The sequence below is a fragment of the Sebastes umbrosus genome, chromosome 19, assembly GCF_015220745.1.
Source record: "Sebastes umbrosus isolate fSebUmb1 chromosome 19, fSebUmb1.pri, whole genome shotgun sequence".
NCBI classification, from domain to species: domain Eukaryota; kingdom Metazoa; phylum Chordata; class Actinopteri; order Perciformes; family Sebastidae; genus Sebastes; species Sebastes umbrosus.
In genome coordinates, this window is record NC_051287.1 from 27,029,691 (window position 1) to 27,045,991 (window position 16,301).

The 16,301-nt window shown below is 41.6% G+C and overlaps 1 protein-coding gene across 3 annotated transcripts in view; it reads right to left on the reverse strand.

Moving 5' to 3' along the window:
• The window catches only part of LOC119478810 (disabled homolog 2-interacting protein-like), a 212,994-nt gene extending 197,747 nt beyond the window's left edge, over positions 1-15,247 (reverse strand). For 2 of the 3 annotated variants that reach the window (XM_037753792.1, XM_037753791.1), the window contains exon 1: positions 15,119-15,247. In XM_037753792.1, the coding sequence (XP_037609720.1) occupies positions 15,119-15,158 (40 nt within the window). In that variant the 5' untranslated portion in view covers positions 15,159-15,247. The remainder of the gene's footprint in view (positions 1-15,118) is intronic. The other variant, XM_037753793.1, reaches the window with a different exon arrangement.
• Positions 15,248-16,301: the final 1,054 nt, after the last annotated feature.

Genomic DNA, 16,301 nt, shown 5'->3' on the forward strand with positions numbered 1-16,301 from the left:
TTTCTGTTCTGGAAATTAATGAAAATTAACACATATTTAATAAGAGAATGCCTCATTTGCATATTTAAATAAAAAATGTATAATACAAAAAATAATTGCCTTAATATAAAAATTAACTGGTGAAGTTTCATGTTGATATCTATTAGTTTAAAATGTCACCATATCCACCTGGGGTGTCTCCCCTAAACCAGACAAGGCATGACTATAAATCAAAAGAGTTGTGGACAGCAGCAGGTGTAAGCACTAAACCACCTGACACTTCTCATAGAATTAACAGTAGAATAAAACATGGCCAAGGCAGACACAACACGGACATGAAGGCTATAAACAATAAAAGTCCACTGCAGCTGCAGCCACAGACATACTGTACAGATTAAAGCAAACACAGAGCTGCACAGTAACTGATTACTTGCTGTGAACATGTGCACACAACGCCATGTTGCCTACTGTAGCAATGTGGACGTTGAGAGTCCCAGTGAGTTTGTAGGCTGCTCACCTGTCTGAACCGTATAATGATAATAGAACCAGTCCGTCCCAGTGGAACTAACATCTCCGCAGTCACAACTGTGACAGAGAGCAACAGTCCAAAAAAAAAAAAAAAAAGCTTTATTGATTGTCAACAAACGTTAAAAACTGTTCTCTGCCCTCTAGCGGCCGCAGACACACCAGCAGCTTTTTCTACGCTCTCTTCTTTTGTTCCTTTCTCGTAGTTTATCATGACTTTTTTCATCTAAATGTTTTTAACTCTGTAAGGGATGTGACTTGGTACAATACTTGAGGTAACAAACAAGTCAAAATACAGATAAAAATACCAAATAATCACAGTTACAGTAGGCCCACAGAGTGCAAATGTGATTTGTTACTTCCACCCCTGATAAATGACCGAAAGCAAGGCCTTATTAAATACTTGGAGTAGACTTTTGTCTGCAGCGTCTTCTTTTCTCCATATTTGAACATGGCTGTAAAAGGTCACTTGCCAAACTAGCTATGTGTCCCATAACTCATAGTATCCAGTGAAAATTCAATTAAATTCTACACTTTTCTCACCTAAATACACATCTGACTCAATTTACATATTTTAATTTAAAAGAATTGCGTTTACGTCTTGTGGCAACCTCCACTTCTGAAAAGTGAAGCCAATACAAAAGTACAGTTGAAGGCGACTTCTCTGGTTGCAAAAAGAAGTCTGATTGTATAGAAGTCCTTGAGAAAAAATTAGTAATGGCCGCAGTCTAGACATGCAATATGTGTTTTACATTTACTGTCTCCAGCTAAAAGACAATACATTTCATTAAATTACAATGTTCCCTATAGGATGAATAAACTCTCTTGCACATTCTTTTAATCCCTTTCACTTCACACTTCACGTTTGCTCGTAAGAAAAACCTAAGAAATGTTTGGTGTCTGTGAGTGTTTCTACCCTCAAGCAACGAGGTCCTTCTTTTAATCAAATAAGAGGGCATGATTAGGTTACACATTAGCCTGCTCTCTTTGTATTGTTATCTTTGATTGTAAGACAGTTATGTAATCAAGCACATTTTAATGAGGCTCAAATGAATAGCGGAGGACAGAGACAATAGATCATGTACCCATTGGGCTTGCGTATGCGTGCACTGTCTGTGTCCATGAAAGCACGGTGTCATGGATAAGTGCGTTTCGCTCTGTGTGTAAAAGATAAGCAGTGTTCCAATCAGATAGCAGCTAGATGCTCTAATCTAACTCAGATGACAAGCATGGCCACATTGTATTTGCATATACTTATAGTCATGCTGCGCTGCTCCCTCCTGTGTTTTACATAGGAGTGTCCGAGTGAGATCAATAGCTGCACAATATTAGCATTTCATTCTTCCTGCATCAATAGCTGGCCTCCGCAATACGACAATAAACCTCCCCTTTCACCGGTTGCTTCAGAATCCTTCTCTCAGGTAGAGCAAATATAAAAAGGCCCTAATGGTATTAGATCAAAATTTGAAGTTTGGAGGAGATGCCTCACAAACATTTGAAATCCCTGCTTTCCTGTTCCAGCAACAGAAGAAAACGTAGCGAGTGAGCGACAGAAAAGAACTAGGAGAGCGGATGTGAAGCACAAGCACAGAAGATGGGAGAGTATGTAGGCTGTTTTGTTGATCTACCAAGACGACTGGAGCCTAATCTGAAGAAAACAGATGTTAGCGAGGTTATAAATTCAATAACCTACCTTTTTTTTCTGGATATTTCAGGTTTTGTTCATGGGTATCACACAAGTGCTATGAAAATAAGAGACTTGCCATCACAAAACAGTCTCTACACCTACGACTCATCCCACATGGTATGGATTCCTGCTTCCCAGCTCACCTCAATCAGACATTTGCAGGAGTCTGATTTACAGGTTTGGAATATCTGGTGAAGATTGAATTCAATTCTACACTTTTCTCACCTAAATACCCATCTGACTCAATTTTCAAAATGTAATTAAAAATGACGTATAAAAGCCAAGATGGCGATGTCCAAAAACCAAGATGGCAACGGCCAAAAACCAAGATGGCGACAACCAAAGTGCCTAACTCGTGCTGAACTCTAGGCTTCGCAACTGCGGTCTACAAACCAATGCTGACATCATGATGGCTACGTCCACTTATACAGTCTCTGGTTTATGTAGACAATATCCACATATTTTGCGAATTATGACCTGTATATGATCATGTTTATAAAATGTATAAATTGGGAGTACAGCCATGATTTATTTTATTAGTTATACCTGTGCTTTTCCGACTGCACACAAAACGTGTATTCCGGTAGCTTGGGTGCACATTGTAGACTGACTGAGCGCTGACTTGAGGCCAAGCTCAGGATAATATGATGTTACAGTCCAAAACCTACTTGGATCTTCTACATACTACTTGCTTCTGTATTCACACTGTGTTCCTGAAGTCTAAAGCATCGTTCTCACTTACTCTTGTTCCAGTCAGTGTCATATTTTATAAGTGGTATGCCAGTTGATAAGGCAAATGACTTTGAATACGGCGTTCAACTGTCATTTTTGGTTTAATATCCATGATCGGTGATGGTATGCACTCATCATAACCCACTGAAGAAGCACTTAGGAAGAGATGCATCCATTTAAATGGTAAGTTATAAATCCTGCCTGTCTACATGCTGCTGGCTACACCAGCATGCTCTTTGAGAGATTTAGAGTCCCAGGATTCACACCGCCGCTGATGGAAAGCTTCATCTTGTTTTCTGCTTGTACAAAGCAACGCGGCAAAAGGCCACAAGGTAAGCCCACATGCAGAGACGGTGATTGAACTTCCTCTAGGAGCTTTCTGGAAATGCCACGCAAACGAATAAACACCACTGCCACCAATCACAACTTGAGGTGCAGGTAACACAGAGACAGAGGGGATGCAAATGCACAAGAGTTTGGTAATCTCATAATAACATGCTGAGATGAGATTCTACAATAGTGTATAGCTCTAAACTAACCACTCATTTAAGCTCATGCAGACTCAAGTGTGTCACTGAACCATAGCTGTCAAGTAACAGGCTCAAAGAGACGGCAGTATTAAATGTGCTCTAGGAGCCTGAAGATACTACTGGCGTGAGGCCAGAATAGTACTCTATGTGAAAGAGTCAATGGCACAATGGAGCAAGCAGGAAAAAGAAGAAACCGTCTCTATAGCTGCTGCAGCTTCTGACACCCACAGCATTAATATGAAGCCTGAGCACAGTTGTAGCTTCTGGTCATCAATTAAAATGCAATCTACAGTTGCAGCCCTCAGTCAGGTGAGGAAACAATCAAAAACAAATCTGTATTCTACATATGAATGTGTTCATGAATCACTGTTTCTATACTTGTAAAGCACACAGGAGGTTGTCTTGGCGACGCTGGTGCAGATACAACCCAGGCAACAGACGACTTGAGGAGTTTCAAAGCAAACAAGAGCCAATGACAATAGAAGGACATATACAGACCTTCATCCCCCCCCCCCCTCCACACAATCTGTTTGCATCTAAACAGCACAGTATAAAGTAGAGGGACATGTTGTGACAGTCCAGTATTATAAAGGTTTCTTGAAAAGAATCAATAAGGTCTCATACACACTGATCAAGATGGCACAACACCACTTGGGTAATAATAAATACAGGAACAATAGCGATCACTTTTAATAACGAATCGTAAATTAAACGACTAGTTAGTGAAATCAAAGTCCAATGTTACAAACAGAATGGGCATTTTCATCTCGTTGCCGTCCACAATATGAATTGATTTGAAGAAACATAACTGACACACAGATATGTCAATCATGGCTTTGTTTTCTCACGAATAATAAGAAGCAACTCCAGGTAGAAGACATATCTGCTTCCATTGCATTATGTGTTCTTTCCCAAATAACATATTCAGATTCAGGTACATCAACAATAACAAGGTAGTAATTCTACAAACTACAATCTAGCAAAACGTTTTATATGAATTTCCTCAGTATTGGTCTCACTGTGTAAAATATAAATAATATAATATAATATTAAAATACAGGGACTAGAGTAGGGAGTTTGAGCAAATGCTTAAAGAAAAGCCTGGGGTTGTGACACTGCCAGAAGTTAATTTCATTGTCACCATACATGACCACCACATTATGCAGTGTGAGACAGTTTATATCACATTTTAGAGGTTAGATTTTAGCAAGAAATTAAAAGGTTATACAATTCTAAAGAAATCCAAAATGTCACAGAATGTCACGCATGAAATAAAGACCGATATGTGCATATTGTGCTTGGCCGTGGAATTGGAGATGGGAACAAAATCTTCAAGACTTTAAATCATAAAGCTAAATGTTGTGGTACTGTAACACTCACGCACACACATATCAACGTTTGTTAAGTTCTCTGAATAAGAGCTGGACTGTGAAAACTAAATGTGAAAAACACTGTCTGCAAGTAACATTGTGTCCCTGTTTGTGTGATTTAACAAAAGGCCTGATTGAATGCACTTGGAAAAGAATCCTAAAAAACAACAAAAAAGCTATAAACCAAGAGTGAAACAGGAGGATGGTACCTGAATACCAACACTAAACAGTGGGCTCAGAGCAGGTCAATAAGAGGAAGTTTGAATTTTTAATTTTGTAGCTTTGTGACTGTGAACTCCAATCACCTTTTATTTTGAATCTGGATTGAATAGCAGATTTAGAGTCCTATCTCTTAGCTGGTGAGTGGGAGTTGCGTAGGCAGTGCCACACTTTGGAGTGTAATGGAGGATGTTGAACATTATCTGTCTGGCCCTTCATCAGGAAGCAGATGTTTATCAGCTGTATCTTCCCAGCTGCTATACTCGAGGAATATATGAAGAGGAAGGTTTAGTTGAATGTCAGTCTTCATTCAACAGTTAGCTGAGAAATGATAGTGATGTTGCCATCGTGTTAGTGCTGCTGTCTAAAAGAACAACAAATACTATTTATCAAGCTGCATTAAAGACTTTCCCTTTGACTCCATTAATGGCCCCTAAATATTGGAAGTACTCTTAAGTTGTATCTGGACACCAGATGCAGTGATATCACAAACTAAAGAAATGGTTTCTTGGGTGATCAAATATATTCTTAAAAGGAAATTGGCAAACCAAACAATAATTTGGAAAGAAATTCAAGTTCACGACACAAGAGAGTCATGTGAATAATGTTGTTTACACCTTAAACTGTGGCAGAATCTAGTTTAATAATTTATGGACTCTTGCATCAAGCAAATAATGCAAAAGTTGACTCAAATTTAAGGGAGACAATGAAAGCCAATCATACTTTCTGATTATCTAAAAGGGGAAACACTGTTGGTGCTAAAGGAAAGGGTTTTTAAACAGGCAATCTATTCTCTCCAAAACTGCTCCAATGTGTTTATAATTATAATCCATTTTCTTCCTTTTTCAGATTCTGGCTCCGGTGCCGTGTGGACGCCTCTCTTCTCAGGCAATCAGGCTGCACCTGTGTAGCTCCAATATGAGCTCAGCACAGGCAGTGTTGGGCTTTTGGTCTCAACATTGTGTTGTGTAGTTTCCTTTTATAACTGTGTGAGATGCCTTTTAGTGAGAAGTACGAGCTACAGCTTTACTGGGAAGAAACCCACGTTGTGTTCAAGGACCCTGTAGTTTGCTGAGAATTTATATTGTGTAGTCCCAGGACACCTGCTGCAGTTTTGCCTTCCAACATCTTTTTGTTTTTATTTAGCCCGTTGTGATTCACCAATAGGTCCTTCTCTCTGGAAGCTTCAGTTATTTTAAAGGACAATGTTGCTACCTTTAAGGCAAACCAGAGTCTCAGCTTTCCCTTTATCTCTTGGTTCCTGCAGCATTCTCAATTTAAATGTGATATGTGCCAATTAAAAGCACCCAATGCCTTTATTCCTTTACTTGTGTATATACCAGTTGCACCCCTCACTGTATTAAATGTTGATCATGCAACAAGTCTGAACTTAATTTCCTGTTACAGTGCACCCCCCCAAATTTCAATTTTTTAACTAAGAAACATCAAAAATATATTGCCCTGTGTTTTTCTCCACCTTTCCAGACATTTAACCTTGATGTCTTACAGCCACAAAAGTTTAAAAATCAAGGTTAGAGGAATGAAACCAAATATTGGTGTGTTTAATTAAATGTCTCTAGATTCTTTTATGACGGGAGAAGCAGCAGAGAGCTGAAACTACAGCATTTGAACTTGCAGTGTTAATATATCAACTGTCCAAACTGTCATTTTGAAAAACTAGAAAATATTTTCATATTTTTAAAAAGATCTATCCTTGGAATCTATGTTATTCTTTGAATTAGTTCTTGGAGTGTGGATGACGTGTGTGTTGTTTCAGGGTCCCCGTGAAAACAAGGGGAACCTGATGTTGTTTTTGCAGAGGATGGATTTTTTTTTACTCATTATAACAGAGTAGTCGTGAAAAGGATGAGAGGAGATTTTGTTTTTGTGCAAATGTGTTCTTTTTGAAATCTAAAATTCATAGCTGTACGGTTTCATATACATCCAACCTGGTCTCATGGGAAGGTGTATAAATAACACAACATTATAAGAACATTCTGCGTGTCATGAGAACGCATTTTAGCCTTTTCGCGTGTCATTTGTACACCACACAAAAAAACTACGGTAACAGCCACAGTTAGGTCTAAACCACAAAACCTCTTGGTTAGGTTTAAGAAAAACACCATGATTGGGCTTAAAATACGTACAGAAACAACGTAATGTAACTACAGAAAATACGTCACAAATATAACTAACTTCAAAATAATACTTTGGGACAGAAACACCGGTCTCCTGGTTAAAAGCCCTGTGTTTGTTGAACCTCCCCCTACCGGCCCCCATAAGCTGTCTCTCTCAATTTTTATTTTACATCACTAGCTCTGAGTGTAGCATATTATCGCGGATTGCAGTCAGTACAGACTACATGGCGTACAAATGACACGCCAAAAGCAAGAACGATGTTCTTATTGCACGCAAAATGACTTGTGAATTACCGTGTCATTTATACGCCACCTAGTGCGACCGCACTGATACATCCGTATACAATCTTGCATATTTTTCAAACTTTGTTGGACAGTTATTGATAATGGTGTCCTGGCATGTATGAGGAAAGCTGAGCATAAGTTGCAGTTACACCTGAGCTGCTTCACTCTAACCTTATCCACAACCACACACATTTTTCATGTTCATGTATTTGATGGCTGCATTTGAGTAGAGCACTACTGAAAAGTAGAAATCCTCCCAGACTCTAATCCGTTTGGGTGCGGCCGGGTGAAATGCAGGCATGATGTGTGAGGATCAATAATGGGAAAAATGTCTATCACACACAAATTCAGCTCTAGACCCACTTTACTTTGATTTCTTCATGTGTTTTTTGCAGCTACTGGTGGAGTAAACATGCTCTGTGTGTGCTTCATCAATGCTCATATATAAGGTTTTGCCAGAGCCGTGTGAGTCTTTTGTTTACTGCTCATACTTTTAGGACTTTTTTAGGTTTTGTTGCCAGTTCTTTTCTGTGCAGTTTTGCTCTTTGATTAAGTATTTTGCACATTCAAACTGTTGTGGAAACTGTGCCAAGGCAATCAGAAAAATGTATTGTCATCAGAAAGGAAACCAGAGTAGCATGCAGCATGAATGCATAACTAAAAGAGGCTGAGCGTGCATGTTGTTTACCTCTCTGACACATTAAACAAGGCATTTTATTGGTGGTTTTCACTTTACCTCCTTGTGAACCTTCACATTTCTCTCTCGCGCTCACACACTTTATGTAATCCTGCCTGCCACCTGCTATTGTCACTGCTGTAGGCCAATACAATATACTTAAGGGGGAAATTATGCCTTGTTCTTGTTCACGCTGAGATTGCACTACTAATAACGCCCATCTGTCCAAGAAGCCCACGAAGCAAGAAGTGCATCTGTACCACAATCACCTCAGAGCTGTGCTGCTGCTGTTGGTGTGTGCACAGATGAAGTGCAGCAGAGTTGATGTGAATCAACCTGATCTGAAGGATATACTGGTAATGATTTCGCCCGGGAACTCGCATGAAACTGGTGATGGGTGACAGGCGAGGTGTCAGAACAGGAGTGGTGTTTGAAGTGTCTGTAAATCATGAACAACACCATGGAAACCAGAACAACACGAGGTTTTGTCTTCCTCCAAATACCACAGTGCAAGTTGGAGTCGCAATTTAAAACTCAGTATTTTTGTTAGTCATTCAAACAAACACATGGTTTCTGTTTTTAGAACACATTGAAGACAATCCCTTCACTGCATCACATGTGGCATGCTAAGAGAGAGAAAGCCAGTGAGATTTTCCATCTTCTATTCATTTGTATGTATTCTTTGATTCAAGATGGTAAAATATGCATTGTGCACTTTGCATCCCAGTTCTGGAAAAAGTATCCAGGCTGTTCTCATCCACTGTTCGTACTCATTCCTACGAAAAGTAATGCACTGTAATTCGTACAGTATATAACCCACGTAATCATGAGCCAGGACATGTAGCGCTGCCGCTAAAGAAGTCAGGTGACGTAGTATAAAGAGCGACAGAGTCCACAAACAAGCACAGGACTTTTACCCAGGAGACACCGCTGTTCATATCCCGTGTGAAACCAAGTCAATGTTGACTGATTTTACCATTGTTCTGTTACATAACTTCTGTACTCCGCTAACGGCAGTTACGTAAAACATACTTATTTTATCTAACAAACATAGGCTACTTATTTTAACCCATACAATGATCTTTTTTAAGGCCTAACCAAGTACAGTATTTTTGTTGCTAACTAAGTAATTTCGCCGAGACATAAATATTACACGTGCATGAAGGTGCAGTAAAAACACTCACTCAGGTTTAAGCAACAAAACCACTTAGTTAGGTTTTGTAAAAATATCTTGTTCTTGATGTCTTGATAGACTGATGCTTCCTGGTCACTGCTCGTGTGGTGACCGGTCGGCTCGGAGAGTAGTTTTCTTTTATCTATCAGTCTGTTATTTATTGTATATATCGCTCGTGTTACGTTATATCCTTCTGGATATTGTGGTTGACGTTTGGCTGCTTATGTTGCAGTCTTAAACTTTTTTGACGAGGTTTTTCTCGTGCTCGGCTATTTTTCGTCTCCGCTTCCTCTGTTTGCCTGCCACGACCGCTCACTGTGGATTATAAAACTGCTCGGGGACACTACCCGGCGGCATGGATAGCAGAAGATTTGTTTGGTCACTGATGCTTCTGCTCCTTTTGGAGTATGTGTTCTGCTTAACAACTGGACTCAACCCCTCTGACAGCCTGCGAGTCACATACTCCAGAGATTTTCTGCTGCATCTACGACTTCACTCCCACCAAGCTATTGCTACAGAGAAGTTCCTGGAGGAAATACGATGCAAGTATTCCAACCAAGGGGATTCTTCTCACAACAAGAAGAAGGGAACCAGAAGGGAGAAGTCATCCTAGCTAATGTGCGCTCCCTGCGCAATAAAACAGACGAACTACAAGCTAACGTAAATCATTTATATGAGTACAGGACCGCCTCCATTCTTGCATTCACTGAAACGTGGCTGAATAGGAATGACGACGATGACACTCTGCATATAGATGGCTTCGGGAACCCCATAAGACTTGACCGAGATAATGAGCTCACTGGTACACAACATGGCGGTGGCGTTTGCCTCTATGTAAACACACGCTGGTGCTCTACGGTGATCGTCAGGGAGAAGCTGTGCACCACTGACATCGAACTTTTGGCTGTTTCCCTTCGCCCTTTCTACCTCACCAGGGAATTCCCACAGCTCTTTTTAATTTTGGTCTACATTCACCCCAGAGCTAATGCAACCACAGCCATAGAGCACATCAAGAGAACATTAGATAGACTTGAACTCATATCCCCGGACTCCCCCAAATTCATCCTGGGTCATTTTAACCATTGCTCAGCCGACAGATTTTTAAAGGGTTTTTACCAATATGTCAACTGTGCCACCCGCCTGGGAAAGACACTGGATAAATGCTATGGTTCAGTCCCAGACGCATACAGACCCATTGCCCCTCCGCCCCCTTGGTTGTGCTGACCACCTCTCCATACTGCTTGCACCGGCCTACTCACCGGTTGTGAGGAGGACAGAGAAGGTAATTAAAACCATCAAACAGTGGACCAATGACAGCATTGACAGGCTACAAGGATGCTTTGAAGTCAATGACTGGAATAACCTCATAGCCCCGTCCAGCAACATCAGTGAGCAAGTGGACACAGTCTCATCATACATCTCCTTCTGTGTGGACAATATCATTCCCACCAAAAAGGTTACAATCTTCCCCAACAATAAACCTTGGGTGACTAAAGAACTTAAGGAAATCCTCAACAAGAGAAAAAGAGTCTTCTACACTGGCTTTGAGACTGAAAAAAGGAGGTCAACAGAGAGGTCAAGCGCGCCATTAAAAGAGCCAAACTGAAATATAAAGACAAAGTGGAGCAAACATTTACGCGAGGGAACCTCCGCTCAGCTTGGCAGGGTCTCAAGAACATGGCAGCTGTGAACACTGCTTCCATCACCCGCAAGCCCGTTCAGGTTGCAGGCAGCAATCCAGCATCTCTCCCTAATGACCTCAACTCCTTCTACACCAGATTTGAGACAGACAACAGCACCCAGCTAGATGCAACCATCTCCACACTCAAACCTGGTGACTCTGCCCTCATCATAAACACAGAGGATGTGGTGAGAGCCCTCAAGAAGACCAAAGTGAACACAGCACCTGGGCCAGATAACATCTGTGGCCGTACCCTGTGGCACTGTGCTGAGCAGCTGGGGGGCGTGTCACAGCTCCTGTTTCAGAGCTCCATGGTCAGCAGCATAGTCCCCCAGCTGTGGAAAAACTCCACAGTTATTCCCATACCAAAGAAGGGCACTACCAACGTCCTGAATGACCTCAGGCCTCACCTCTCTTGTGATGAAGGCTATGGAGAGGGTCATTAAAAATCACATCATCGAAGCAACAGACTCACAGATGGACCCACTCCAGTTTGCATATCGCACAGGCAAAGGGGTGGAGGACGCAAAAGCATTCATCATAGACACCATCCATAAGCATCTGGAATCCCCCAACACTACAGCCAGACTCCTGTTCGCAGACTTCTCCTCGGCATTCAACACTCTGCAGCCACACATTCTTGCTGAGAAACTCACCACCCGCTTTCACCTAGATGACCGACTAATCCTGTGGATAATAGACTTTCTCACCAACAGGTCACAGAGAGTGCTGGTCAACAACACCTTCTCCGACATCTCACACACTTCAACTGGTTCCCCGCAGGGCTGTGTCCTCTCACCTCTGCTCTTCATCCTCTACACTGATGACTGCAGGTCCGACCAGCCAAATTGTCACATGGTCAAGTTCGCAGATGACACAGTCCTCCTGTCTCTGCTTTCAGGCCCCTCACAGCACCACAGCTCAGCTCTTAATGAGTCTGTGGAGTGGTGTGACAACTCCTGCCTGGAACTGAATGTGAACAAGACCAAGGAGATGGTAGTGACGTTCTCCAACAAGCAGAGAGATCTGGCTGCGGCAGTCACCACTACTATCCACAGGAAGCCTGTAGAGACTGTTGTGGAGTATAGGTACCTGGGCACAATCTTTGATAACCTGCTGAAATTTGCCTCCAACACAGAGGAGATCCTTAGAAAATGCCAGCAGCGGCAATATCTCCTGAGGAAGCTCAACTCTTTTGGGGTCAGCAAGGACATCCTCACAACCTTCTACTACTCCTTCATTGAGAGCATCATGACATTCTCCATCACCTGCTGGTTCTACTCCATTAGCCTCCAGAATAGAAACCGCCTGCAGAGCACAGTCAAAGTCTGCTCCAAGATTATTGGACTTCCTGTTAGAGCTCTCGCCACCCTATGCGAGCAGCAGATGTTAAGGTCAGCCGGCAGGATCTTACAGGACCCCTCACACGTCCTGTTCCCTGCATTTGAGTGGCTCCCCTCAGGACGCTGGCTTCGCTGCCCAGGCTGCAGGACACAGAGGAGAAGGAAGGCTGTCCTGCTCCTCAACTCCCAACCATCCTTGTCCCTCTACTCACCCCCCCCACACACACACACACACTTTCCCTCACACACATACACACACACACACAGACTTGCACATTGCTTCGGCCCTGGATTGCTTTTTCATTCATCCGTTTTTTATATCCATATGTACCGTATACTGTGTATACTGCACTATTTTGCACTATTTTAAGTATTTTACTAGTATTATTACTGTATTAGTATCATTATTTTTAACTTTCATGATGTTTAAAATGTTCCTGTATTGTGTTGTTTATTGTACTACTCTACGAGCCTCTACAATTGCCCCTCGGGGACAAATAAAGTGATTTGAATTGAATTGAATTGAATTGAATTGGTTGGCCTTAAAATAAGCACGTAAACTAAGTACAATATGTTTAGAAACAAGGTAACATAAGTAAAACATGTCAGTAACGTAGCTCATAAAACACCGGTCTCAGGTCTCCTGGTTGAAAGTCCTGTATCTGTTGGACCCAACCACCTCCCCACCCGCACGCCATAAACAGTCCGTCTCATTTCTTATTCTACATCATTGTGACTTATTTTACTGTACTTTTGTTACCTAACTTAGGTACCTAACTAATGCCACCTAAGTTACAAATGTAGTTATTTTATGTAACAAACGCAGGCTAATTATTTCAACCCAACCCATGAACTTTCCCTATAGTTCCAAGTAGTTCAAACATACGCACTTTAACCAAAGAGTATAGAAGCAAAGAGACAAAACTCTGGTGTTATTTTTGACAACAGCCGCTGCCGACATTTTGGACTGAAAACGCTTATTATATTTATAATATTTTATATTTCAACACAGGCTATTTCTGTAGAATCTGACTATAGAATAGAAATAATTTAGTTTTACTTTTGTACGGCACTTTGTAGGCGGACGTTTTACTGGCGTCCGGTAGTCGCTTTCAGTCCAAAATGGCGGAAGCGTAGCTTTGCTGCAGGGCGCTGATGGAACAAATAATTGACTTTTACTTCTCGGCAATATTCGTTCTTTGCTTTAACCCAAACCATGATCTTTTCCTAAACCTAACCAAGTAGTTTTGTTGCCTAAACAATAGGTTCTGCACTGGAACACTGATAACACTGATCGCTCGTGTTGCTGGATATTCGTAGGGGAATGCACGAAAAAAGAGGAATAACTTTTCGTAAGATATCATATCATAGTTTGTTTATTTAAAGTTAAATAAAAAAGGCCATCAGAATTAGATGACAGTTTCAACCTCATGGTTTCAAGTTGGTCTCGCAGAGAAAATGTCACCACTCTTTCATCGGCATTACTGCGGCTTGCACAAATATGGAGGTTGTGTGCTTGTCAGAGTTTCCTCTCACAATCCAAAACCATGCAAGAATAAATACTGTATATCTTTCATGTTATAATGATCTGATTTCCTTTCCTTCTGCCCAAAGCATGCTGGGATATGATCCCCCTGAACCTCCCTGAAAGAAACACCATTAATACATGAATAAAAGCCCAGTCAGGGACGTGTTTACTTTTTGAATAATATGGCTGATGAATAAAAAGCCCTTTAATGAATTTTAGTTGTTAATCTCCAGAGTCATTCAGAGTTGAAATGAAGTCAAAATTAAATTGTTTCCCTTCACCATTTAAAGTCTCATTACTCGCTGCTTTCAGGATTTTGTAGTTTTCCGGTTCACATTGAGAAGAATTAATGAGTTCTGATGCTGTGCAACGAGAGGACAAAAAGTTCTTCTCATAATCCTGATTTGAAACGCCATAATCCTCACCAGTATGGTATAACCCAGCATTCAGTTAGCATAAATCAAAGTAAACCTGATCAGCAATGATTTTGTTTTTTTACCTCCCAGGATAACACTTTACCGGTTCCAATCAAATGAATTACATAACTAATGAAAGACGTGTGCAAAGACTAGTTCCCAGGTCGAAACCCGGCAGGATCGTCTCCATCACCAAGGACAACTATCAGCCTCCCCAGGCCAACCACAGCACATACCAACAGACTCCTCCACCGTTCAACAAACCAAGCCACTTGCTTTGATCGCTCACTTTTTAAATGTCATATATGAACTGTATTTCCAGCATGCAAACTGTGCCGTATCTCCAGAGGAGGACACTCAAAACTACATTATGACAATCGACACAAACATACACACGGTGTAAGTTAGAGGAAAACAAGGATGCCAGCGAAAGTAGCACAAGCTTTGTCATTGTAACTAGGTCAGAAGAATGCAATATACTCTGGTCCATATGTACTTGCACAGCTGTGCTTTGGGTGTGAGGCAGTTGTAGTAGCAGGAGCTACTCCACCTTAATGTACTCCGTCCGGCGCTGCCATATGGAAAAAGGTACACCTCCTGTTTTTCTACAATAACAATCATCGTGGTTATCACCTCTTATAGCACAACACGTGTACTCATGGGTATACATAAGAGGAAAAGAAGAAGGAACATGGACAGATGGATACAGAGAGGGAGCAAGGGAAACAAGAGAGAGAAAATGTGTCATTTAACAGTGAAAGGAGGGGAAACAAGATGGATAATGATGCAGGAAAAGGGAGGACTGACAGAGATACACATCTAATTTTGCATTTACCTGACAGGGAATCAGAAGACATGCTCTCTTGCTGCTGCATCTTGACTGCTGGCTCCAGTGTGAGACTGTGTGTGTGTGACTGTGTGTGTCCACAAGCTACAGAGTGTGAGCAAGCCAGCACGCCTCACTGTGTGTTTTGATGACGGAGTCCGCGTAGCAGCTCAGGGAGTGAGCGAGCAAAGGAGCGAGCAACAGAGCCAGGAGGAAGGAAGGTACATGAGGGAAGAAGAAATTGGCTTCTTCATTACCTCGCCAAGTGTCTCTTATCTCATTCTCAATTTCTCGTTCTCATTTTCTGCGAGTGTGTCCGCCTTACACAAAACACATGTACTGCAGATGGTGATTTATGAGGTACACACAGAGGGGAGGAGCGTGAGGAGGGAGGGATCCATAGAGGGTGAAGAAGAGGAGGTGCTGAGGTGAAGAGAGGAAGGAAGCAATCACCATGTAGTGTAGGCTTACTCTCTCAGGCACTGAGCCATGAATTGTCCCTCCCTTCCACATAACCTTGCAACGCAGAGCGCTAAGCCAATTCAAAGCTTGTACCACAACATCAGTTTGGCTGCGTGTCAGAGCGAGATCTTATCTTTAGTGAATCTGTAGCCAGTGACAAACATAAGAGCAGACAAGAAATCACCACTCTACAGAGTCTCACTACAAAGCAAAGACTATAGAGATACTTAATAATGTCGTCTTTGACTGCTTGTAAGATGAATCTTCTTTTTCACTTGATTAATCCATGATAACCATTAGATTACACCATAGACTGTATATAAGAAGTGGACGTAGTCACCCTGACGTCACCCATTGCTTTGTAGACTGCTGTTTTGAAGCCTTGAGTTTGGCATTTTGGCCGTCACCATTTCGTTTTTTTGGCCATCGCCATCTTGGTTTTTTGCAACCAGACGTGACACGAGAGGGTGGAGCTAAGTACAACCAAACACTGAATAAAACATGTAGGTGACCGAAAATGTTATAATTAACTTTCATAAACTGAAAACACACTGTGAAAGGGTTAAAGTTCTATGTCGTAAACACGGACAACTCCCAGACCGGACAACGCCGTGGTAGCGACCTGTCAATCACAAGGTAGCCCCGCCCTAAAGCATCCCCTGCTTTATGGTCTATCTGACTCTAAATGGGACCATCATTTACTAAATGAACATCATGCTGTATTGAAGAA